We start from the raw sequence: 26,038 nt of genomic DNA on the forward strand, positions 1-26,038 counted from the left end.
GACTGACAGAATGCATTATGTTGAGCAAACATTTGAGCTGCCCATTCATTGCAATATTTATCTGTTCTTTGCAATATGCATATTGTGCCTGCTGATATCGTGATAACGATATATTTACAATATATTGTGCAGCCCTATGTTCTATCAAAAATTAGTAATTTCATCAGAAAAATACAATCCTGGAAAAGCCTCTCTTCCTGCTGCACTTTCATTTCAAAACGTAGCTTGCTTGAACAGCTTTCTCTAAGAACAACCACTGCACCTATAAAGCTCAAGTTTACTCATATTTTTAATGCATTTACAGAATAAATGAATGTCTTGAATCCACGTCGAAAGCGTCGAGCTTCACCGCTCACCAAACCTTCGATCATCTGTCAGCTCTTTACCTTTTTTGTAACACCTTTACAATCTTGTTTCCCTTCGAGATACATACAGGTGTTTCTAGATCAACTGCCTGCCTGTGCTCCAGTGCTCGTTCTTCCACGTTTGGGTCTCACCACACGCTACACCCAAACTCGCCGATGTCTCAGTTCATTCTGCGATCAATCCTGCTGCTATTTCTACTGTATTCGTGCTAAACCTGCTCAAAATGATAATTAGCTACAGATTAATAAACCAGTTATTTTAATTATGGAATCATCGCTTTCTGCTTCTACTGTTGTTCCCTGGAATAACTCCAAAAGTATACATGTCATGAAAACTAAACTATGAACACAAGTAAAAAATAAGTCCTGATTTGTTGCTAGCTGGTTATTTTAAAAGAAAATAAATTTAATGAGAAAATTTGATACAGAAGCCTTTGCATTGAAGTGGCAGTGTATGTATGCCATGAAAATGTAAGCAATGATTTAGCCATCATATGAAGGAAGGAATGAACTCTTTAAAGCAGCTCAAATCTATACTTAGTTTTTCTATAACCCCTTAAACCCATGTGAATTTTGTATTTTATTGTTGTTTAAATAGAATTGTTTAGTTATTTACTGATGCAAATATCAGCAGCAACTATTGTAGCACTTCTTGTAGGATCATGGCTACTTTTGTAATATTTCTGCTGAAACTGGGCAATTCAGAAAGCAACTGAAACAGGTAAGATAGTAAATGTTTACACAGAAACACACTTTAAAAGGGCTAAAATATCCATTTAAAGCTAAATTGATAAAATATTGTTTTAGTCATAAGAAGGTCCTAATCTGTTTACCACCAGAATATTTCTGTGTACATGAACATACTTAATGAGTCTGACCTTGTTCAGGAGTTTAAGAGATGTGTATTAAAGGTGGAAGTGAGTGTGATAAGAGACAATAGCAGGATGATGACTGATAAACTTTCAGGCTGTCTGGCTTGTTTCAAAACAAGATTGTATTGATATTTTTGTCTCCATTAGAGTGAGCTCCAAAGAATCAGTTTTGTTTCACTATCCATCCATCCATCCATCCATCCATCCATCCATCCATCCATCCATCCATCCATCCATCTATCCACCTATCTATTTATGCATCTACCTATCTATCCACTTATCCATCTATCTATCCATCTACCTACCCATCTATCTATTTATGCATCTACCTATCTACCTATCCATCTACCTATCTACCTATCCATCTATCTATCTACCTTTCTATCCACTTATCCATCCATCCATCTAGATATGTTGTAAGTAAAAGGTAAAAGTGATTTAAACCACCAACAATGTGGACAAACACTCATTAAAATGGACTTAAGAACATATTGATGCACTTTAATGTTTTGATATTTCATGTTATAATACTCAATCAACATTTAAAAACTATGTGTCAATTTTTGATAGAAACTTGACTGTATTTTACTTTTGTGTGGTCTAACTAAGCCTCCAACCGGTTGATGGTGGCGGTATATACCACCTTAATGATAACGGAACAATGAGATATCGTGGTAAAATGTGTCATGGAAACATCAGATCAGTTTTAATTGAATTCTGACCAAAAATTAGAAAATATCTTCTGGCTTTTAATATTGCAATATACCGTATCGAGATATATTGTGTGATATATATCATATCACCAGATTCCTACCGATACACACTCTTACTAATTTCAGACTGTAAACTGTGTTAATAACTGAAAGAGATAAGAACAAAACTACCACTAGTTCTGATGGATAATTTTACAAATGTAATTTCCATCCATTTATTCTGTTCTCGGAGTCCTAATTAAACCCCTCTGAAAAGATTCATTAACTCGTCCGCCTGCATGGATGCCTCTTTTGTTTTGGTCTCCCACTAAGAGTTTCTCTAACGTCATAGAGCCAATCAGGATGAACAGCATTCTTAAACCCCAGCAAATAGGCAGCATATTGAGACCAGAAGGCCACAGCCCAATGGGGCAATTAATCTTTAATGACACACACACACACACACACACACACACACACACACACACACACACACACACACACACACACACACACACACACACACACACACACACACACACACACACACACACACACACACAAGCAAAATACACTTAAAGCTACCTCCAGGTTAAAGCGGGTTTTAAGTTCAAATACTCTACAACAAATCAGGTTAAATTGAGTCAACAATTAAGGAACCTGATTTGAGCAAATGTAACAAGACATGAGATGAATCAGGACATTTAGCTCAGCTCACCTGAGTGTAGCTGGTGGACCGGTTGTTGCGCGAGTGCATCCATCAGCCTCAGCTCATAATGGCCTCATCTTGCCTTCTTGTCTCACCCACGCCGCCTCCTCTTTTCCCCCTCCCCTCCTCTCTTCCGCTACAATAACCTGAATGTCTAATGATGGTCCCTGCCTTCCGGGAGCCTGTAAACAAGCCAGCTGCCCCATTGGCTGAGGATGAGGAGTCCATTGGAGCTGATTGGCTGAGATGAACGGGGCAAAGATGGCAAAAGACGTCGAGGTTGGTGGTTACCATAGCCCTGAAGCATGACTGCCGTCCATAGTAATGTAGTGAGTGCATGCACATGCACGCACACACACGCACACGCACACACACACACGCGCACACACACAAAGCTGTAGCCCCTCAGGATATGGTGAAGGTCCCCACAGACTCACAGAACACAAACACTCTGGGACACATGACACACCCTCTAACATCAACCAGAACAAAAGGATCTCAGAACAACGCTAAGAAAACAAGATTTCTGACAACGATTTTACATCTTTTAATGAGTAAAATAAAAATCTGAAGCAGTTCAGCACTACCACTTTGTTAAATTTGACTTTTTTGTTAAATCAGATCATAATCAAATATTATGCAAGTAAATTTACTTGGTTCAAAAACCACAACTTTACGGACACACCTTTTGCTTAGCTAACATTAAACTGTTTAAAACATAACAGGATCCTCCGCAAAACTAAATTTTGTTCAGATGTGTATTTTCTATTTTGTTTCTTCAATAATAACCAAAGATTTTCTATCAAAATGTTACCATTACATTACAAAATATTTCACAAACTTATCAAAGACATCAAAGCTATAAAAAGTTAGATTAATCTGAAAATCACATTTGATGCTATATATCGATATATCGAGCCGATATTTACCATTTTTTTTAGATTGACATATACCTCCTTAGTGAAGCTGATTTAAAGTCAGGCGCATCTCTGGCCAGCTTTTTTTATTTACCAGTTTAAAATATTTAATACTTGGTCAATTTATTGATTTGTTTGATCAACTTGAATTTAGATATCTGACTTAAAGGTGCAGTATGTAAGAATTTGGTGAGAATTTTACAGTGAGAAAATCCCAAAAGAGTAATGTTTCAGTCACTTTGGAAGGAAGTTTATACTGAAACTAGGGGTGCAACATGGATCCGTGACCCTTACGAATCTCTCTCTATGGTTCGGCATGCGCGCTGTTCGCAGATCAGCCATGTGGAGGACGGAGGCGCTACCTGTTCAGTCCAAAGGAGAAACGCACAGCGATGGTCATGATGGAGGAGGAGAGAGGAGCTTGAAAAACCAGCTGCATCGTTTAGGTCACATGTATGGGAGCATTTTGGCTCCTCTGTAAAATACAATGATGATACAAACGGCAAAAATAAACACGCGCATGCACCTCCAGTCTGATTGCGCGGTGCAGCGCCGCACACACATAACTCCGATCGATGTGAAAGGAGGGATGGGGTGGTGCGTGAAGCATGCCTTGGACATCACATAAACGTGGTGGGACTGTAAATATTGTTAGGGACAAATCTATTAAAGATGAAAGAAAAATAAACAGCACATCAGAAAGGTGAGGAGATGAGTGAAAGCTGGACAGCAAAGGAGAGCGTAAATAGGGCAAGCCATTCTAATATTTAATCAGCAATCGGACCTCTCTGTAACTTCTGCTTTTATGGCTACATAATAAAGGGAGTGGAAAGCTATTTGTTTTTTCTTTTTTTGCTTTTTGCTGATCCGAAAAATGATCCGATCCGTGACTGAAAACCATATGATCCGAATCATGAGGTTTTTGATCCGTTGCACCACTAACTAAAACATATTTCATATCCAGCTGGCTGTGGGGATTATCCGTTTTCCTCCTGACTACTGTTTACCATCAGAGTGTGTCTCTTACGAGCTAATACTGCAGCACCAACAAATGTAATTTAAGGACAAACGGCAAAAAGCTCCAGAGCTGTTTAAAGTGGTTGCAGTAACCAAATTTTACCACAGATATAATTTTTACTTCATTTCTACACAATGCGCCACACTGAGCAGTACACAAAATTAAGATTTAACAGTTGGTTAGATTGAGTGTTCAAATACTGATTCAGCTTTAGCACGCAAATAAGAGAGCCACTGAGGGAAAGCCTTTCTAACTACTGCATGTTCATCAAAAGCAAACCGAGTGGTGTTATGTATTCTACTTTTCAGACAATGCCACATTAATTGACTTAGCATTGAACCTTCCTATCGAGCCTTTTACACTGCTAAGATCAAACAAAACTTCAGTACGATGGAATTCTTTCATTTGACACACTACTCCAGGTTCTACTCCAGGTACAATGAGCAGGATGTAATGGCTTACTAATGCACCAACTATTAGCTGCATGGAAAAGAGTTCTAGAACAAACTGAGCCGAACCAACATCTTCATCTATAATTCACTTCAGCAGGAGAACCCCTGCAGGGATGTATGGAACCAAGGGATCAAGTTAGAGTTGTGACTGACTGTCAAACTTTTTTGACTCTTTTCAGATGGACTTCCTCATTTGGAGTGATGAGGTGGGTGTTCCGTGACCGTGTCTGCATTCAAAGCCTAGCATGTTCGGTAGATTCCTCATAAGAGCTTTAATGTGTAAAGACGTAGATGTAAAATGCTACAAAAACCACACTACTAGAGGTAGGGAAGAAACATTGAACATTTTGCTTCACAAGGAAATTTATCAGGGTTTTAACAATGTGTGAAAAGTACACTGACTAGATGAAACAGGTTGAGGACTCAAATGTTAAACTTGTTTCCACACATACTTAAAAAGTATTTGACTATTACTTTCAAAGCTACTGTTAGGTAACTAAAGATTTGTTATATTTTACAAGGTAAGCAAAAATAAATGTTGCATTTTGGTCAAAAGATTGCTTCTGTTTACTAGCCTAGTGAACCAGACCAAATTCTTGCTTTGCAAAGAATGGTCTAGGCATGCTCCATTGGAACCTCAGCAGCTCCTACCAGGACTCTGGCTAGCCAATCACAGCTCTCTAGAGGGGTTTCAAACACATAAAGAGCTGTGATTGGTCCATAATGGTGGGCCAATCATGCTCTATCTGCTCAGTGAACAAATCACAGAGCTTTATCCGCTTTGTGGGCCAATCAGGGCACTCTATATGCCTGGTGGGTGGGATGATGCAACAGAGTGAAACAAGAGTATGTCACATTCATTATCCAGTGGAATGCGGAGATCATTTGAAAGACAACGGTAGAACCCGCCCCACAACCGAGAGCCGTCAATGGAGCATGGCCAGACTAAATAATACATTTATTTAGTCTGGCTTGCCAGGCTATCTGTTTACAGTTTTAGAATCACTTTATTTTACCTTGTAAATTAGCTTTTTTTAGTATGACCACTTTAAAGTAAAATAAAAAATGTCCCATAGCTTTAACTAACTTGCACAACAAAGTAGTTAATCCTGGAACTGACACTCTTTGTTAATACTGATTGTGAATCAATTTAAATCGAGAATCGATTCTGAATCGAATCGGCAACCCGAGAATCGGAATCGAATCAAATCGTGAGTTGCTCTGAGATTCACATCCCTACTATTTACCATTTATTAGTCAGGTAATGTGTCAAGCTCAGAAGTTCAGATCAAGTCAGACAATAAACAAAACAAGGCACCAGTGTAAAGCATTAAACATCTTTCAAAATAAAAGACACACGCAGATTTCCTGTCCCTTAACAAGAAAATACAAACATAACCTTGTAACCTGTGAGACCTCCGTGACCAAAGTAAACAAAACATAAAATAGACTGACCTTTTAGATACCTGCTGCCATCTTTCTTTTTCTTTGTTATCATGCAAACTGATAAAATTACACGTGATCCTGCATTGCTCATCATTTCTCTGAATTTGTTCAGCCTTTCATCAATACGAAATATTTTGAATATGAAATAGTTGACGATGCAAGGTTTTTTCTGTGTTCAACTTTGCGTGGCAGCCGCCTCCAACTAATTTAGTGCCGCCCCAGCCTGATTTCACTCTGCCCCCAGCTATATGGATGTTATTTTAACGGCAGTTGCAGTGTTGCACCACTATAGGGGCACTGTATCAGCAGCGGTGCACCGAAAAGCGCTAAAACCGCTGCAGAAAAAGAAGATCAAAAATAGCTTTTCTCGCTAGTTGGTACATATCTATGGTTGGTGCTATTGGCGTCCTTATTTTCCCCCAGGCTCTTCCATATCAGAGCAGGGCTGTACAGTGCGACGAAAACAACTGTCTGTGCGTGTCTGTCTATTTTTAAACGTAGCACTGGTGCAACATCTTTGAATTACTATTGTCCCCAGAACTTTATTGAACAAAAGTAAGTTACGTGTAAGAAAAATGCTTTTTACTGGCACACAGTGTGGTCATCTGGATGCAGTGGAGGAAAATAATGCAACCAGCAAAGGCACAAAGGCAGAACAGGTCCAAAGTTTGGGATCGAAAGTGCAGCTACATGCAGAAAGCTAAGAAAGACTAAACTCTACAAGCGGATGAAAATTCCCCACCATCCGGTTTATTCTGCATCCTGCAGCGCTACGGATCAGAACCGCTGCAGATACGAGTCACATTACTGCTACAACTCTGCTCCACACACATTGGAGGAGGATGTACGGCAAGCCGTTGTAGTATATAATTCACAAACGCTTCTATCTTTGTACATAATTTAAACTGGATTATTGCCAACCTGTACATAATAGACATGTGTAGCGTGATGAATTGTCCATTTCTGGTCTAAAGGCTCTGCTCTATTTGCTCTGCCCATGTAAAACCATAAGTTTCTGACACAAGCCTAATCTACAAGATATGGGCCAAGGCCACTCATGCTCTGTGCTCTTATCTAAACTGTTGCTTCCTCGGACAGCACAAGAAAGAAGAAAGATGACGAAGAACCCTTCTCTTTAAATAATAATGAAATAACTTTGTTAGTCCAAATAATCATGTAAAGCTAATGTTCAAACAATCTGTGAAATGACAATATTAATTACTTGATATTATAATCCTATGATAGTATATAATAAGTAATATAACTTTAAACTACACACTAGACTGATCACACGTAATCTTAAAAATCACATGACACATTCCTTTTTCTGATCCAATCAGAACCTTCCAGATCTGACGCAAGGCGTGGTTTTGTTGGTGCTTGGTAAATCCCCTTTTGTGGAAAATTTTGATTCGACCATAAATCAAACATCCAAATTATAAAACTATGCCCCACGTCATCTTAACTTGAGTTCCAAGCGTTCTAGAGAAGAAATCGCAGTGGCCAATTCGTAACTTTCCTCTTAAAGCCGAAAGAACCTAACGACAAGCTGGATTCAATCTGTTGCATGCACCACCTGCTGCAACGGTTCCTTCAGAATAAATGCTGAACCATCACAACCCCCTTCAGGGTCTCGCTGATGCCAATAAACTGTTGTGACCTGGGAGTAACTCAAGACTGGAAGGGTCGGCAACCGCTGCATATCTACAGGTGTCGGTTCCAAGAGGGTCTAAAGCTGGACCCCCGACATTCCGGATCTAAACGGGGACTTCCGTTGGGGTATTTAGACTGACAGATGGCGTCTCCATGTGTGTTATAATCTCCAACCAAGCTTAGAACGAAACACCATCTCACTCCCATCAGAACTAATCGTTTCTCCGGATTTGCTGGTTCTGAACATATTCACACACAAACCATTCTCAGTCTTACTCCACCTTAGTTCATCATACACATAGTGTTTAAAGTTAGTTTTGTTTCATTTGTTTAGAAATAAATCTTTTAACTTTTTAAACCTGACTCTCTCTCTTTCTTGGAGTTGATATGAAGTGTTGCTTAATCCCTGCAATAAAAAGATCCAATCTTCTGGTTAATTTTTTTTCAAAGATCCATTAAGGTGATATTTCATATTTCATGATATTTCACATTCTATGGTTTCTAATTAAATATAAGAGCATCTTCTCTACACATGCCACCATTACATTGTTAGCAGCAGAATTTAAATGTTATTACCATTTCAATACAAGTGCATGTTAATGAAATGCATTATATTTTGACTGAGTGTTATTAATACAAACCTAAAATGTTACTGAAATGTAGGTCAAATATTAAAAAATATGTTTAACTATAAATATCGGATGGGAAAAAGGGAACTAAACACCAGTCTAATGCATATTATTGAGCCTTTCATAATAAGTCTGTTATTTCAGCCTGATCATTTTGTTGTTTTATTTCATATTTTTAGCAGCAAACCAGTTTTGATTCACTTGAAACGTTGTCAAATGGAATATTTAATCAATATTTTGCCTTTAAAAATTGAGGCAGTTGAATGCACAGAGTATGCATGTGCTGGCGCATGGTCAGGATGGTACCACCTCTGCCTCATTTTGAGCCAGGAAAAACCCTGAAATGGTATTTTAATAAACCATTTTAAAACCATAGGAAATACCTTCTCAAAACCCTTAAAAGTATGCGGTAGTTTTATCTGTAATAGGCGTGTTATTCTGATATTAAATATGGTCTTAATACAAACCAAGATGGTAGCATGAGATGATAACGCTGGCCAACAGAGGCTAATCTAAAAATTTCTTCAGATTTTTCAGCATTTTTCTTTTAGAAAGCAAAACTAAGGAGAATTTGGCTCAATAGCATCATGCTACTGTTTGTTGAGTGTTTTAGAGAGATGAACTTGAAGTCTGTTACATAATCGGGAATTGTTTAAGAGGCCCAAAGGGAAGACAATGCATGCAACTGAAGAGGCAGCTGAAATGACTGCATTACATAACAACAGTGCTTAAGGCTGACTCAGATTGTTTCTCCCTCATGTCTGTTTCTATAGCTACAGTCCGGAGAAAGGAAGACATGCATTCATATATTGATCAGCACAATGGAGGAGATTAGACTGTGGGAAAATAATGATTCAAGATGCAGCAAATGTTGAATAACAGTGCAGTTCTTGACCCACACAGGCAAATTTCATTCACCAAAATGCAACTAAATGGCATCAAAAGATTAGTACTGCAGTCTAAGAGCGGTGACCCTGCAGTTTATGTGCCTCGTCTCACCTGTGGATTTAGATTTGTTAATCTGAATAAAGTGAGATGGAGAGAGCCAGGTAGAAAATAACTTTTAGGTGTGATAAACGAGACATCTCTTCTTGTATCAAACTCCCCCTGACAGTCTGCTGGGAACCTTTCCAGAACTGCTGTGTGTCCATTTGCTGAAACAAGCCATGTGGCAGCCAACTACCTCTGAACATTAAACACTTAAGGACAGAACTGGGACTGAGTCAAAGTCCACCAGGGGCTGCTGGCCAGCAGCAACGTCCGTCTATTACAGTTTATGTGCTTCAGAGGGGTCATTGCCTGGTGAAAAAAGATCATGTTTTGATATCATGTTTAAGTCAAATTTTGTGCTTTTGGTAAATTTATCACTACATTTATGTTTTAACAGTTTATAAATCAAACTGACAACATGCAGCAGTGTAAAAAAATGCTTTATTTTGGCTAATGTTTTGATATTCCAGTGGGAAGCCAGGTATTACAACACTTATACCTCTTGATAATTACACTAGCTCACATTGTAACATGTTAGTGTGGTTGCAGGATTCAGTCCAGGTGCTCAACAGGACACTGGCATGGGAAACGATATTAAAACTGAGCCTTCCTTTCTGTGAGTCAGATTAGTGAAAATCCTCTTTGCATATGCACAAGCATCTGCTGCTGCATGTGCATGTCCCACATCTGCTCTTCCATGCCAAACGGCTTAAATTCTACTTTATTACATAATCGTTCTTTCCTTTGATGTAACTTTAGGGTCCATGTGAACTGAAGCCAGTCAGAGCTAATTCTGTTAAGGTTGTTGGACCCAAACATCCCATTAAAGATTCTTTTATTCTTCCTGATGTTTTTACCAATCACTGTAAATAAAAATCAAATGTTGCTGTATGTTTGTATCAACATGACAAATGAAATTGTTAGGATAAAAATAAAACAAATTTGACTAAACAAAAATAGTGATGAAATTGCAGCACCACAGCTACAACCCCCCCAATGTACAGAAGCCTCGTGGGAAAACTCGAGACAAGTGTTTTGTAGAAGTGAAAAGAATAAATGTACAAAGAAAAACGTGAAACAACAAGAAATGTGCTGGTCTATCTGATGGAGAGTGAGTTGGGGTGGGTTTGGGGGGGTAACAGAGGAAACCGAGACATCTACATCACCAAAAATCTTCTAAAATCAGATTATGGCTAGAAAAAAAACCTTTTACCCACACGGATTATAACAAAACTGATTATCTTCAGGAGCATGCGAGTGAAAAACATACAAGACTCTGATCAACCTCTCAGACAGAGACAAGAGAGAAGAAAACCAGATAAGAACGTATATGGTGAAGTACAGTAACTGACACACACACACACACATAAGCACTAATTGCCCTCTATAGGAGTCAACTACTTAGGATGCTGACTGGACAAATGGTCCAGAAAATGACTGATGAGAGGTCTAAGATGGAAATGTTATTTATAAATCTGGTTGTGCTAAAGCTCCGTGTGCTCCGGTATCTCACAGGGCTGTGAAAGTATAACAAGTTACGATCAACATTTACAAGGGAGCTTTTTAAATGTCTCAAAACGTTCGCTAGGGTTCTCGTTTTCCTTAGATTTAAAATGGTTAAAATGTTACTTCTAAATAGACATCACCACATCTCGAACCCCTCTCGACTGTTTGTCTAGTTTCTGCAAAAAAGCAAAATATGCAAAACAATGTTTAATGACGTTGGAGCTCAAACTGCAAATAAAATTCTACAAGAAAATTTGCAAGGTAGTTGGAATTAGGGATATTGCTTTTTAACCTCGCATTGGCACAGGCAGCAGGCTGCGTCTTAGTTCACATACTTGCTGCCGCACGACACTGCACTGCATGTAGTACTACAGAGTTCTGCTAGGGGGTATAGTAGTGGACTCAGAACCACTCAGTATATATGTCGATGCTCAGAACGGATAGAGAGCTGGGTTTGTTGGGTGCGACCAAAACAAACATGGCGCCAATATAAGACATTGGTAGCTGCTAAATCTTGAGATCACGGCAGAAGAAAATCCAGCAGCAGTATTGTAGAGGGTATGAAGGTCCTCTAAACCAGAGACAATATGACCATGGTGAGAATGTCTTGCGTATTTTGTCAACTCCGCCTACTGGTTACTCGTATGTTTTAGCGTTCGAATTGCATTAATTTCGGGGGAAGCGCAAAAAAACGATGCTTCAAATCAATGCAAGTTATGAGAGGCAGTCATTTTAAAAATGCGTACACATCGTTAAAAAGCAAGTATATTCTGCCCCTTAGTCTGCAACGTCTTGTGCACTATGGGACGCAGATTTATAAAACATTTCTCACAGAAGTGTCAGTAATGCTTCCTTTTAAAGTACCCTAATTACTAAGTACTTACATGGTAATTACATAGTAATTTAAAGTGTATTATTGTGTAATTAAAGTGTATAATTGTACTAAAGTGTAATTATTGTATAATGCAGCATTTGTTGGGAATGATTAATAAAAATAAAAACTAGAATTCAACCTGAGTCACATGGTAATAACTGTTTAAGAACTCAGATACAACAATAGACCTTACCTTACTATGCAATTACCATGTAAGTACTTAGTAATTAAGGGACTGTAAAAGGAAGCGTTACCGAAGTGTCATTATAGACAAACACACAATTTACTGTGATTCTAATTGAAATTTCTTTTTCTTTTGCAATTGGATGTCTCCAACCGGTCGCCAACAGTATATGTAATCAAAGAGATTTTCTCTTTCTTGCTTTTAAATTAGTTTTAATGTTTACAATTGTACATATTACAGTAAATTTACTGACTGATCACTAGCAGAAAAACACAGAGCTATTAAAATGTGTGGTCACTGCTCAACGTAGACGCAGCCATTAACACGTTTCAGTGGTTGAAGAGGAATGCAATTACAGCCTTGTGTTAGTATTTCTCAACAAAACAGAGGAAGCGTTAGTTTGCCTTGTTTGAGAGCAGTGGGACTGGGTCAGTGGACCACTTACAGGCTGACTAAGCTTTTTTGTGTGTTACTCAGATACTTAAAGCTTTAAAGGGGCTCAAGGTTTGTAAAGCTGACAGGAAGTCCTGAAAATGTCCTAGGCAGAAGGGAGACACTTCACATATCAAGGACAATGAAAAAGCAAAAAACATGATGAGATGTCTTCAGTATTAAATGTGCACCTTTTTCTAACAATATGAGAAAAACTGGATTGAGTCTGTTGGGATGCTAACGGTCTATCAGCTATCACACACATCCAGCCTGTTGGAGATGTGTACATGTATTCAACTGCACTAAGTGTTACAAACAACAAATTAAATTTGTTTACTGAGAAGTTTTAGATTGATGCTGAGGCCCCCCACCACCACCATCACCAGGGATCATCTAGTGTAATCTGTGAGAGAAATTCATTTTCTTATCACACTGACCTGATCTATTTTAGAAGAGTGCAAACACAAGCACTGACACTTTACAATAAAGGACTAATGTTGTGAGAAATGTGCACATTTTTTAACAGTGTGATCAAAACCCGTTTAGCTAAATAAGGAACATAAGAATGTGAGCAGCTAGCTGAAGTTTCAAAGGTCCTTATAGGACCAGACTGGCTAACAAACACATTTTATAATTTATCAAAATTTTTTTAAATTAAAACCTAACCACTAATATTGCTTTATTTAATGAATCTAAAAAAAAGAAAAACCAATGCAAAGATTTATAAAATGAGATTTGTATTAACCACTATGAGATATAAAATGGAAGCAATCCATTTCTGTTTCTAATGGTTAGGCTAATCAGTCCAGCCAGAACCAATCTATGTTTTCTTCAAATCATCATTCAAACAGCCATCCATAACAGGTTATTTATTGTTTACAACATTCCACAAAAGCCAAATTGACAAGATCTGATGACTAACAACATGAACAGCTATGACTGGCAAAACTGTTTTATTGACATACTTCTGCCACATAAGTGACTGAAAAGTGGCTGAAAGGACTAAAAAGTTGATTTAATGCTTCCTATTAAACTAGATTATTAAAGCAGATATATGGAGTTTTTCCCCTTTCATTAATTAAAGGGACTTTCCGGACTTTTGAATTGTTATGCTCGCGATTGCCCCCTCAGGCTAAAAGCGAAACGGCAGCGTCAATAGTAGGCTCGTGCACGAGGCGCACATGCTGTTCGTGCACACTCCTTAACGGAAATAACAGCTGAGACAGTCCCTCGTGTGTGTGTGTGTGTGGCCCAGGGGACAAAGGACAGGAGAACGCACAGCTAATTAATTAAATAATTTGGTTCTGTACCTTTCTCTTCAGCACAGCCGACAAAGGTTTAAGATGGGTCAGTCCTCCTGCATGCTCAGATCATGCCCTTCCCTTGCTTGAAAAATTGTTCCAAAATGAAAGTTGAACCCACATCTTTTTTATCTGTGAATTCAATGCCGTTCGGCGAGTCTCAAATAAAAATTTGGGCATCTTACTGTAAAAAAAATATACCATTAATGTAAAAAAGAAACTCTAAATGAACTATGTTCACACCCAGAATCGAACCCAGGGCTTCTGCATGGGAGTCAGACATCTTACAAGGTGAGTTACACTCTAGTAACATTCACAGTATCTGTAACATTTACATCCTTGATGACACCTGAAACAACGTCACACCAAAGAACGGTTCGAAGCGAAAATGGCTATTTTGTTGCTAATTTGCAGGAAATATCTAGAAGAAAGTTTTACAGAAAGTAGCTAAGGGTCCTCAGAAATGTAGCTAGGTTTGTCACTAGGCGTTAGGAACAGCGACAAAGTCGCTGAGTTAGCACTACCTCACTCTCTGCTGCTAAATCTACGGATAGCAAATGCTACGGGCTATGCCTGAGAATGAACGCGCATGAAGCAGCCTGCTCGACCCGAGTGTAATAAAAATGAACTTGTCATCTGTTGTATAATTGCTTTATATAAGTTATTGATCACTACTGTTTGTCAATCACACTTATCATGAGGATGTAATCAAGGGTAATCATGGTAGAGCCGAACATAATGTGATCATGAGGATGTAATCAAGGTAATCATGGTGGAGGTGTGCAGCTTTGCACGCACATCAGGGAATGTATAAGGAGCAGAGCAGGGCTCAGGGGGGTTAGAGCTGCTTGAAGGATTCTACCTGACGAGGTTCATGGATTACATGTGTTCAGTTCTTCACCTATCATGGATTACGTTTTCTAACTGGGGTGTTCAGCTCTCCACCCATAAGCAACGGTAAGAGAAATGTTTCGTTCATGATTGATAGTTTGTATGAATGCCGGTTGAATAAAGCCTTGTTGTTCATCTGATATTCAAGTTGTGTTTCATTGTTTCTGGCGTCGACTTGACAACGATCCTGATTAAATAAATATAAAGTGTAAAAAGAGACTTTGAGTCTTTTAAGGTAATTAAAATAAAATAAAACATTTTATTTTAGAACATTTTTGGCGTCACGAACAGGATCAGTCAAGCTATTCCAGCAACAATGAAGTGTTTTTGGAGAAGCAAAAAGGAGCCGAGTGCTTCTGGGGAGGGAACGCCGATTCCCGTGCCGATTCCCGGCTGGGAAACGGAGGAGTTCCGAACCATTGGTGATATGTTAAGGCAGCGCGGTGGACGCCCTGGGCCGTGGGGAGAGTTAAATGGAGTGGTCAGCCCCGCCGTGGTGCTGGACCGTTTGACGCGGATAGAAGTTAAAGAAAAAGCGCCGCTGGCAGGAGTGAGAGATATGATGTGGCTTTTTGCAGAAGCATGGAAAAAACAGGAGTTAGAATTGAGCAGTTGTAGAGAGCGAGCGGCGCAGGAGAAAATCCATGCTGAAGAAGTTGAAAAATCATGCTCAGAGTTTGAGCAGAGAGTGTGTGTGATGGGGAAAGAGCTAAAGCATGCTCAGAATGTTTTGGATAAAACGCTGACTTTTGTGTCTCGAGCGCAAAGGAAGGAAAAGAAGCGACCTCGTAGAACAGGTCCTGCTCAGATCCGGGCGTTTGTAAAGAATGTTGGTGAAGATTGGGACCCGAAGAAATGGAACGGGGATCTTTGGGGGGATGATGAGGAGGAGGAGTGGGCGATTAAACCTGACCCACCACCTCAGCCCTTGTATCCATCATTACAGGGGATAAAGATGTCAGAACAAAGACCTATTACTAGGCGTCGGCGAGAACAGCAAATTATTCCACCAATACTGGTAGATATGGTGGATGATCAGGGACGGCCGGAACTCGATGAGGCGGGTAATATAAGAAGGATGTTACAACAGCAGCCACAACCCGCCCCTAGGCTGCTAACAACGCTAGAGGATTATTCACAAGATGAGTTAAATCACATGAATGGGAAGCTGAAACAGCGCCCAGGCGAACCAACTGACTCCTGGCTTAATCGCCTTATGGAGGATGGCGCGTGTGATATAGCCATAGATGCCGGTGATGCCATGAGATTTTCAGGATTAAGTACTGATGCACAGATAAATGCTGAATACCGGGCTACAGTCCGGGCATTGCCAGCTGATGAAGATTTCAATGTGGGGGATGCATATGCTCTGGCATGTCATGTAATCTATCCTACCACGGCGGACTGGTCTGAGATTAAAGGGCAATGGCAGACAGTGAGAGATGCCATTCAGCGGCTCACCAGACTCACTATTAGAGAGCAAGTGGCTCGAAACGGGGGAGCTGGAGTGGTGGACTGTAACATCTCTAAGGCAACTAGAGATCACCTCATCAGACATGCCCCACCACATTATAAACCCATGGTGACCAGCTTGTTGTTTGGCGCGGCAGACCAGACTTTTGCCGCGATAAAAGATCGTCTTGGCGAACTCACCACGCTGGGTGATTGGTCTGAGACGAGGAGAGAGGGAGCTAGAACTGAAAATAAACCCAGGATTGATCCACATTCAAGGGGTCGTAAAGGGGGGGCAATGGGCCCCTCTAGAACAGATCTGTGGAGGGCACTGCGACAAGCGGGAGTGCCGTTTGAGGAGATTGATGGATTGCCCACTAATGCATTGATGGAGAAATGCAGCCAAATGGGACTGAAGGTCCATTGTCAGTTCAGACATTGTCCTGAAAAGGACGACAGGATGTCTGTGTCAGAATTGGCTGGAATGTTGCAGAATGTGATCAGGGAGGTGGCGTCGAAGCCTGCTGAACCTTCCGCCCCTCCCAAGGAATCTTCAGAGGAGGAGAGTTCAGATGAGTGTTATCAGGTGGCGGCAGTGAAGCGTAGAAAGGAAAAACAGCACCGAAGGGAACATGATGATGAATAGGATGAAGGTCAAGCTCGGGTTGTTGCCAGTGCCTCAGGATGGTCAATAAATGATATCAGACCACATGTGGAATTACAGATTTATTGGAAAAAATCAGTACAGACAGTAATGGCATTGGTTGACACTGGGGCGGAGGCCTCGGTAATTCATGGCAATCCTGATAAAATAAAGGGAAACATTGTACCTTTGACTGGACTTGGGGGGCAGATGTTAGTAGGAAAGGGAGTAACTTTGCCCTTAAAAATAGGAAATCAACCTATTAGAAATTACAGTGTAGTAGTGGCTCCTGCAAGGGAATGGATTATTGGAATGGATATATTGGCCGGAATGACTCTTCATCTGAAACATGGTCGATTTTGTTTTGGTATAAACAGAATCCACACCATTTTGGTAGGCAAGGTCAAAATGACACCTTCTCCCATTCCTGAAGCAACACAGGTGGTATCACAAAAACAATACCGGTTGCCTGGGGGTCAGAAAGAAATTACGGACACTATTAAAGAATATCTGGAGGCAGGAGTTTTGAAAACATGCACCACACGGTGGAATAATCCCTTATGGCCAGTGAAGAAATCAGATGGTTCATGGAGAATGACTGTGGATTATAGAGCGCTGAATAAACATACTCCTCCTTTAACGTCTGCGGTTCCGGATGTTATCACGATTGTGGAAAGGGTGCAGCATCACTCTGGTACATGGTATGCGGTGATAGATTTGGCCAATGCTTTCTTTACCATACCTATCCCTGAGGACAAGATGGAACAGTTTGCCTTTACATGGGAAGGAAGACAGTACACCTTCACCAGATTACCACAAGGGTATTTGCATTCACCCACAATCTGTCATAGGATAGTGGCTGAAAATCTGTCGACTTTAAAGATCCCATCAGGCATATTGCTATCACACTACATTGATGACATCATGATTCAGGGAAACACTAAAGAAGAGGTTGAGCAATTGCTCCCACTTCTGATAACACATATGAAGAATCATGGATGGGAGATAAATCCAGCGAAAGTGCAGGGACCTGCACAGTCAGTGAAGTTCTTGGGAATTATCTGGAATAGAGGGGAAAGAGAAATAACAACTAAAGCTAAAGAGAAAATAGCACGGTTCCCAATACCACAGAATAAGACAGATGCTCAGCGGTATATTGGGTTGTTTGGGTTCTGGAGACACCACATACCTCATTTAGGACAGATCTTGCAGCCTCTGTACAGATGCACTCGGAAGAAGGAGCAGTTTGAATGGGGGCCTGATCAACAACAGTCATTTGAACTAGCTAAAGAGGCCATCCAACAAGCTGTTTCTTTGGGGAAGATGTTGTCAGGACCAGTGGAGTTACAGGTTTCTGCAGTAAATGATTATGCTAACTGGAGTTTGTGGCAAAAACAAGATAGGTGCAGAAAACCTTTGGGTTTTTGGTCTAGGAAATTGCCTGATGCAGGACAGAGATATACTCCATTTGAAAAACAGTTGTTGGCATGTTATTGGGCTTTGTTGGAAACAGAAGCCCAAACTGTGGGGCATGAAGTAATGATGAGAACACATATACCCATTCTAACTTGGGTCATGAGCAATCCTACAACTCACCGCATAGGGGTAGCTCAAGAGGCTAGCATCATAAAATGGAAGTGGTATGTTTCTGAGAGAATGAAACCAGGAGAAAAAGGAGTATCAATGCTCCACGAGCAAGTGGCAGACGTTCCAGAAATGGATGAAGTGCCTTTTGAGGTAAAACCAATCCAGGATTCTCCTGTGAAACTGGGGGTAAGATGGAGCGAACTCACCCCAGAGCAGCAGGAGCGAGCCTGGTTCACTGATGGTTCCTGTCAATATGTGGCAGGAACCAGGAAATGGAAGGCTGGGGCATTTAACCCTGGTACACAACAAGTTATGGAACTCACAGGGACAGGAAAGAGTAGTCAATGGGCGGAGTTGAAAGCAGTACACATGGTAATAATGGCGGCTGGGGTGCAGGGAGTAAGTATTTATACTGACTCCTGGTCAGTAGCCCAAGGAATGTTAACTTGGATGCCAACTTGGCATGCTACACAATGGAAGATACATTCAAAAGAGGTTTGGGGAGCTGACCTATGGAAGGACATTTGGGAGAAATGCCAAAATATTCCTGTGTCAGTATTACATGTGGATGCTCATACTAATAACAATGATCCTGAATCCCTGCATAATCAGACTGTAGATAAGATAGTGAAAATTCAGGCTGTAAGACAATCAAGTCCTGGATTAGCCAAATGGGCTCACGTTACTGCTGGACATTGGGGTGTGCAGGGAACATTGAAATGGGCGAGGGACAGAGGAATAGATCTCATCATTGATGATATTAAAACTGCCATAGAAGATTGTGAACCTTGTCAACATCAGAAAAAGAGAATCCCTCGACATATACAGGGACAGATACATCGAGGTAAACAAGCGGGACATTGTTGGCAGATTGATTTCATTGGACCATTGCCAAAAAGTAAAAACTGTAAGTATGCATGCACAGCCGTGGATACGGTGTCAGGGGTACTGGTGGTGCATCCGTGTCATAACGCCAATCAGGAGGCTACATTGAAATGTCTGTCATTAATAGAGACCTATTATGGACTACCTTTGCAGGTTCAGACTGATAATGGTACCCATTTCACTGGAAATAAGATCAAAGAATGGGCAGAGAACAACGCGGTAGAATGGATCTATCATGTAGCATATCACCCGAAAGCTAGTGGACTCATTGAGAGAATGAATGGGTTACTGAAAGAGAAACTAAGGAAACTATCGGTTACTAATTCTTTGGACAAATGGAGAGAAAATCTGACTAGGGCAGTACATCAGTTAAATAACAGACCCGTGGGGGATGGAGTTACTCCACTGATGCTAATGGTTGCCAGGGCAGGAAGGGAAACAACTTCTACTGACCCTCCTATACGAATGTGGAAACTAACTTCTGAGGCAGAACTCCCTGTTAGAGCAACTGCGGGCTCTGTGGGATTAGATCTTAAAATCTTGGAAAGCATCACTTTAGTAACCAATAAAGTGACAGTGGTAAAAACAGGATTGGGAATTCAATGTCCACCAGGAACTTATGCTCATGTGTGTCCAAGAAGTGGTTTAGCTTTGAGGGGTCTAACCATTTTAGCTGGGGTAATAGACTCAGACTATCAAGGGGAAATAGGTGTGGTGTGTCAGCATACAGGTAAAGAACCGTTGGTACTGGAAAAAGGAGACAAGATAGCTCAGTTAGTAATCAAACGGTGTGTAATGTCCAAAGTTGAAGAGATTACTAAACCTACCACTATCACTCAGAGGGGTGAAACTGGGTTTGGATCATCAGACTTTACTGCGGGGGCAAAAGTGTGGGTGGAGCAGCTCAATGGTCCTCCCAGAGCTGGAGAGATTATTGCACAGGGAAAAGATGCTGTGGTAAGTGTATTGTTCCCCGGAGAGGAAAAATGGATTAATATTCCGATAAACAAATGTTACAGGAGAGAAAATTAATGCTTGTCATTCTATCTGCAGTTTTGTATGTATCCCATAGGCGGGTGTCTGAGTGACGGTGGTTGACTGGGTCCCCTTCCCCTACAAAAGGATTGAACCCTTGTCGAGGCGATGGATGGGCTCCGCGGACCTGGTGGTGTCGGATGTTTGGTCATCGTCCTCCATGTCCTCGCTGTCATCGCACTGAGGGCACATTTCTGTTGGGGGCTCACGGAAGGACAAGTGTTGGAAGAAGGGGTCATGGGCCATCTGGAATTGGTTAGCAGTATGTCCAACCGCACTCAAGGCACATTCACATGCAGAGCAAATGACGCTTGCTACTTGGGAAACCTAACATCTACCGGTAAGATGTACCGGTGCAGAGGATGTCTTAAATTCCGAGGAAGGGTGATCAGCCCGGGGGTGTTGGTTCAAGGATCAACAGTAACCTTTAATTCTGCAGCGCGCATCTGTGCATACCATCAGGGGAATGGTACTTGCATACAAAATGGCACAAATTGGAGTATGAAGGTTGATCACGATTTCTGGATCAGGAATGGAACTGTAATCACAGGAGGACACGCCTATTTGTACATATTCTGGGTGCTGCCCGACACAGCTAGAGCTACGCAGACAGCTGTAGCTCCCCTGGTTCACACTTGTCAACAAATGGGACAAATAAGGGTAGCCGAATATGTGCGATGGACTGTGAAATTCCCTCCTATTCCGCCTTGCAACAGGAGGAGGCGAGCATGGTATGACACCGTGCTAGGAGGAACTGGAACTTTGTATGGTCTGGCTAACACAGCAGACAATGAGGTAACACGAACTATGCTGTCCAACACTGGAGAATACACCGCACAAGCTGTCACCAAGACTGCAAGATGGATGCCTTCGACTGTATCTAGTCAGTTAGAAGGAAGTGATGTGTGGAAAAGTGTATTTAAATGGAATCTAAAGCTTTGGAATGAAACTTATGATGCATTGCATAATTTGTCACACATAGGTAATTGGACAGTCTGTTCCTTGCAGACTATTCATGCTGAGACACAAAGAAATAGGTTTCAAATACAGGTAATGAGTAATAACTATCATGCATGGCGAACATTATGGAACATCAGTAGTTCATTATGGCTACAGCCACATGCAGAAATGACGATTTGTAATAAATCTATGTGTACTGGATACTGGGATCAGTATAATATGACATCAGTAATGACTGTGTGTAGATATCAGATACTGCCGGTGATAACCACTAAAGGGTTTTGGTATCTCCATGTTAGTGGAGAGTGGTGGGATGTTAAAACAAATCGAACATATGAAGTAAAACACTGTGATGAGACTGATAAGGGTTTAGCCTGCCCATTGGTAAAAGGACATAGCAATCCATGTTTCACTGATTCAAGGGTCGTACTCTGTGATTGGACGGTCACACCCCCAGAGGAACAGTTTTGGCAGGTGGGTCCTAACACCTTATGCGTGGCTACAATGACCAATTCCCCACAGGTACCTTCAGTTCCCTTTTCAGGTTGTCTCAAGGGTATACATATGTGGGAATGGAATAACGTGACCTATTGGTTGAGTAATTACACTATATCTAGTCGGCTGACTAAGATACAATGGGAGGTTTTACACTCCCCTTGGACACTCTCACTGGAACGATTCAAATGCGCATTGGATGGTTCCACTGAAGTGGCAAAATTGATTGACTCTCATAGGTCCAACCTTTCCAGGCTCATGGTGTCTACTCTTGTGGCACAAGGGGAAATAAAACATGTTGCTACATTGATTGAACAGGCTTCCGCTCATCATTGGTGGGATATATTTACAGGCATGTCGAGTACCGCTAATAAAGTGCTAATTCCACCTATGATTGCAGCATTAATTATAATCAGCATTCTAACATTGTGTAATCTTATTATTTGTTGGTATGTTATTCGATTAAGAAGAGAAATAAATTGGGTAATAATGCAAAGACTACGATGAAAATTAAAGTGGAACTACAAGGTATGTTATAAATGACGTTGGTTTTGATGGGGAAATGGTGATGGATATGTTACATAAATTAGATGAAAAGTTCAAGAGTGGAATGTAATAAAAATGAACTTGTCATCTGTTGTATAATTGCTTTATATAAGTTATTGATCACTACTGTTTGTCAATCACACTTATCATGAGGATGTAATCAAGGGTAATCATGGTAGAGCCGAACATAATGTGATCATGAGGATGTAATCAAGGTAATCATGGTGGAGGTGTGCAGCTTTGCACGCACATCAGGGAATGTATAAGGAGCAGAGCAGAGCTCAGGGGGGTTAGAGCTGCTTGAAGGATTCTACCTGACGAGGTTCATGGATTACATGTGTTCAGTTCTTCACCTATCATGGATTACGTTTTCTAACTGGGGTGTTCAGCTCTCCACCCATAAGCAACGGTAAGAGAAATGTTTTGTTCATGATTGATAACTTGTATGAATGCCGGTTGAATAAAGCCTTGTTGTTCATCTGATATTCAAGTTGTGTTTCATTGTTTCTGGCGTCGACTTGACAACGATCCTGATTAAATAAATATAAAGTGTAAAAAGAGACTTTGAGTCTTTTAAGGTAATTAAAATAAAATAAAACATTTTATTTTAGAACACCGAGCAACTCTCTTTTTCTGTGATTTTACAGAAAAACAGGCAATCACAGTAAATATGCCAGGGCTCATTCTACAGGACCAGGGCATTGCAGGAGAATGTATGAAGAAATTACCACTGAAGAAATTTATTATTTCTATACATGTTTTGGCTGTCAAACTTCCATAATGTCCCTTTAAGCATAATTTTATTTTAAATCCACAAAAGTGATATTACATAGGCAACACATCTTGTTTTTTCTTTGCTACTGTTGCATGCTGTAAACTATTGTGGATCAATGTGATCAGGTGACATTGGTGCAAATGGTGAATAAATATAACTTTAGAAAGATTGTTAAACAATGTGTTTTAGCTCTGTTGGCGAGGGGTGCGGTTCATGAATAAGAGGCCTTACTTCTGGCTAGGGCTGGGCAATAAATTGAAAATTTATCGTTATCAAAATTTCTGACTCTTAAATAATTTTCCCATGTCAATAAATTTGATAATAAAACATGAAAAGGTGTGTGTAAGTTGGCAACGTTCACGTCCCTTTAAGAAGCTGTACCACCTTGAGTCACGTAAAAATGTAACTCAACTTAATACATGTGACAGCCCCATCTAGTGGACAACTTTTGTTTCTACGCATACCTGTAGTTATCGTCCATTTATCGTTATCGAGGTGAAATCCTGAATATATCGTGATATTGATTTTTGGCTATATCGCCCAGCCCCACTTCCGGCCATAATCACAGAAGTATGGAGAGGGGCTTTAGGTGAAATACGTTTTTTCTGCCTCTAGATGGCGCCCTCTGAAGTAAAAAAAAAACTCTGTATATCTGCTTTAATTATAACTGATTTTCTAGATCATTAAAACATATTGTCATGTCATAATACCAAAAGATCTTATAACTCATCTAGATTTTACATTTTATATCAGTTTGGATTGCTCAAGACATTATCCACATATTTGGTTCCCTCAACACTGATTACATGAACATAACCAAGAATTAATGCTCATCTGTGTCCACCTTTAGTCTTTGTGAAACATTTCTGAAATTACTCCCAAAACCTTAAACATGTGCAGCTTGCTATCACAGTCTTAGTCAATTTTTTTTAATCACAAGACCATATTATCTCCTTCCTTCTCTACTATTAACTACCTCTGAGGAGATCCGAGCGCAGCACCAACGGTGACAGAACAGAGCTAATCCCGAGAGCCAGTGGCATGTGTCGAAAACTCCCAGCAGACACAAAGCAGCACTACAACGCACACACACACACTTGCAGCTGCGCCTCATCAGACGTGGCGTTGATGCAGAAAGCATCGTAGCTCTGAATGACAGCACAAACATTAAAATATTTCCTTGCAGATTAAAGCGGCACTTTTATAGAAATCTAAAATAAAAAAAATTAGGTAATTAGGTGAAGGAGTAAAAAGGGAAGTGTTTGCTCATCATGGTTGCCACCTTTAATCAGCGCTGTCAACTGATATTAAAGTGACCCGGTGTAAAGCGTGGCGTGTCTGTCTGCAGCACAGCATGGAGAAAACTATAAAGACTAGGTGAACAGTTCAATATCAGTCAGTCTGAGTCTTTAACAGCATGGGACATGAAGTTCTGAATCAAGGCTGTTAGCATGAGTCACACTGTAGATCCTGAGCTCAACCCTGCTTCTGTGACTACAGTAAGGGAGAGAGAGCGAGGGAGGGAGCAGCTGATGAGTTGTTACCACTTTCAGAGCCAAAATAAACAGCGAGAGGGGCTTGAGATTCTGGTACTACAGACACCCACATTGATGGCCCCTAATGCACATTTCAGGAGAAATGCCAAGTGTTCAAAATGCTGGTTATAACGCAAACCAGCAGCTCATGAAGAAGAGGGGAGGTGGAATGAATGGAAATCGGCTCGGTGGTAAAACCGAGCATAAGCGATGAGATGAGAGATACTTACTGCTGTAGAGAGTGTCGATCCAAGAGAGTCGGGGCAAGCCGTGAGCACTGAGGGGCTCCATCCTCCTTCACTCTCCTGATGTCCGTCACTCGGATTCCCTCTAATGCCTTCAGATCTTCTCTGTTGTTGCTCTCTGTAAAAGCCTCCTCTGCTTATCCTCGAATAAAACCTTTTGTCTCACAGGATGAAGCAAAAAGGAGCATTTGGAAGAAAAATAAATGCTGAACGACACCACAGGGGTCCAACAGGCTGATGGCAAGCCAGCTGAATGAGAGTGAGAGGTGTTAGTGAGAGAGAGAGGCTGGAGACGAACACCGTTGCTAGGGGAAGGGAGAAGCACTCCCTCTCTGGCTTGCTCTCTATACTCCCATCCACCCCTCCTCTGTGTCTCTCTCCCTCTCAACTGAGCAAACGCCTCACCAGCCTCGCTCTCACATCTTTTTGGCAGAAGCAGGAATTGAGCTGCCATGCTAAAGGTTTGTGTCAAATCTCGTGAGCATGCCGACCTTCTCCTCTCTCTGCAACTGACCAAGTTCCACTTAAAGTTAAGATCTCCAGGAAAACCTGGAGTTTCATTTACTGATCACTAATGCATCCCTTAAGTAGCTCAGTTTCTCTGTGCAGAATAAACACTGCTCAAAATTAGAAGCGGTTTTTATTTGTTTATATTGGAAAGTGATAGACTGCGTTCATGACGTTTCCAACCAGTTCTTGCTCCAAATGCTCAAACATGGTGCCCAGAGCATATTTTCCTCCTTGCTTTCATTGGAAGATGAATGTTCCTCTTTAGCGTAATCCCACACAACTGTAGACGGATAGAAAGGACTTTTCCCGAGGACTTTGATGTAAGCAGTAGCTTCATTATGCATCATGAAGTCAAGGTCTCTGCCACTTGGACTGATCCACACAATGAGATGCTTTGTGTGAGACAGAGTCAGTCATTCAGGAAGATCCAGAGAGCGTC

At 40.8% G+C, this 26,038-nt stretch overlaps 1 protein-coding gene across 3 annotated transcripts in view; it reads right to left on the reverse strand.

Annotated features, from left to right (window-relative positions):
• abr (ABR activator of RhoGEF and GTPase) overlaps window positions 1-26,038 on the reverse strand; it is a 148,779-nt gene that overhangs the window by 94,309 nt on the left and 28,432 nt on the right. Inside the window, exon 1 of one of the 3 annotated variants that reach the window (XM_070555756.1) lies at window positions 25,075-25,349. The exons of 1 other annotated variant lie outside the window; for it this stretch is intronic. In XM_070555756.1, coding sequence (XP_070411857.1) covers window positions 25,075-25,135 — 61 coding nt within the window. In that variant the 5' untranslated portion in view covers window positions 25,136-25,349. Of the gene's footprint in view, window positions 1-2,647; window positions 2,752-25,074; window positions 25,350-26,038 lie in introns of those variants that run through there. One more of the 3 variants, XM_070555757.1, reaches the window with a different exon arrangement.

Source organism: Nothobranchius furzeri, chromosome 10, assembly GCF_043380555.1.
Source record: "Nothobranchius furzeri strain GRZ-AD chromosome 10, NfurGRZ-RIMD1, whole genome shotgun sequence".
Lineage (NCBI taxonomy): Eukaryota > Metazoa > Chordata > Actinopteri > Cyprinodontiformes > Nothobranchiidae > Nothobranchius > Nothobranchius furzeri.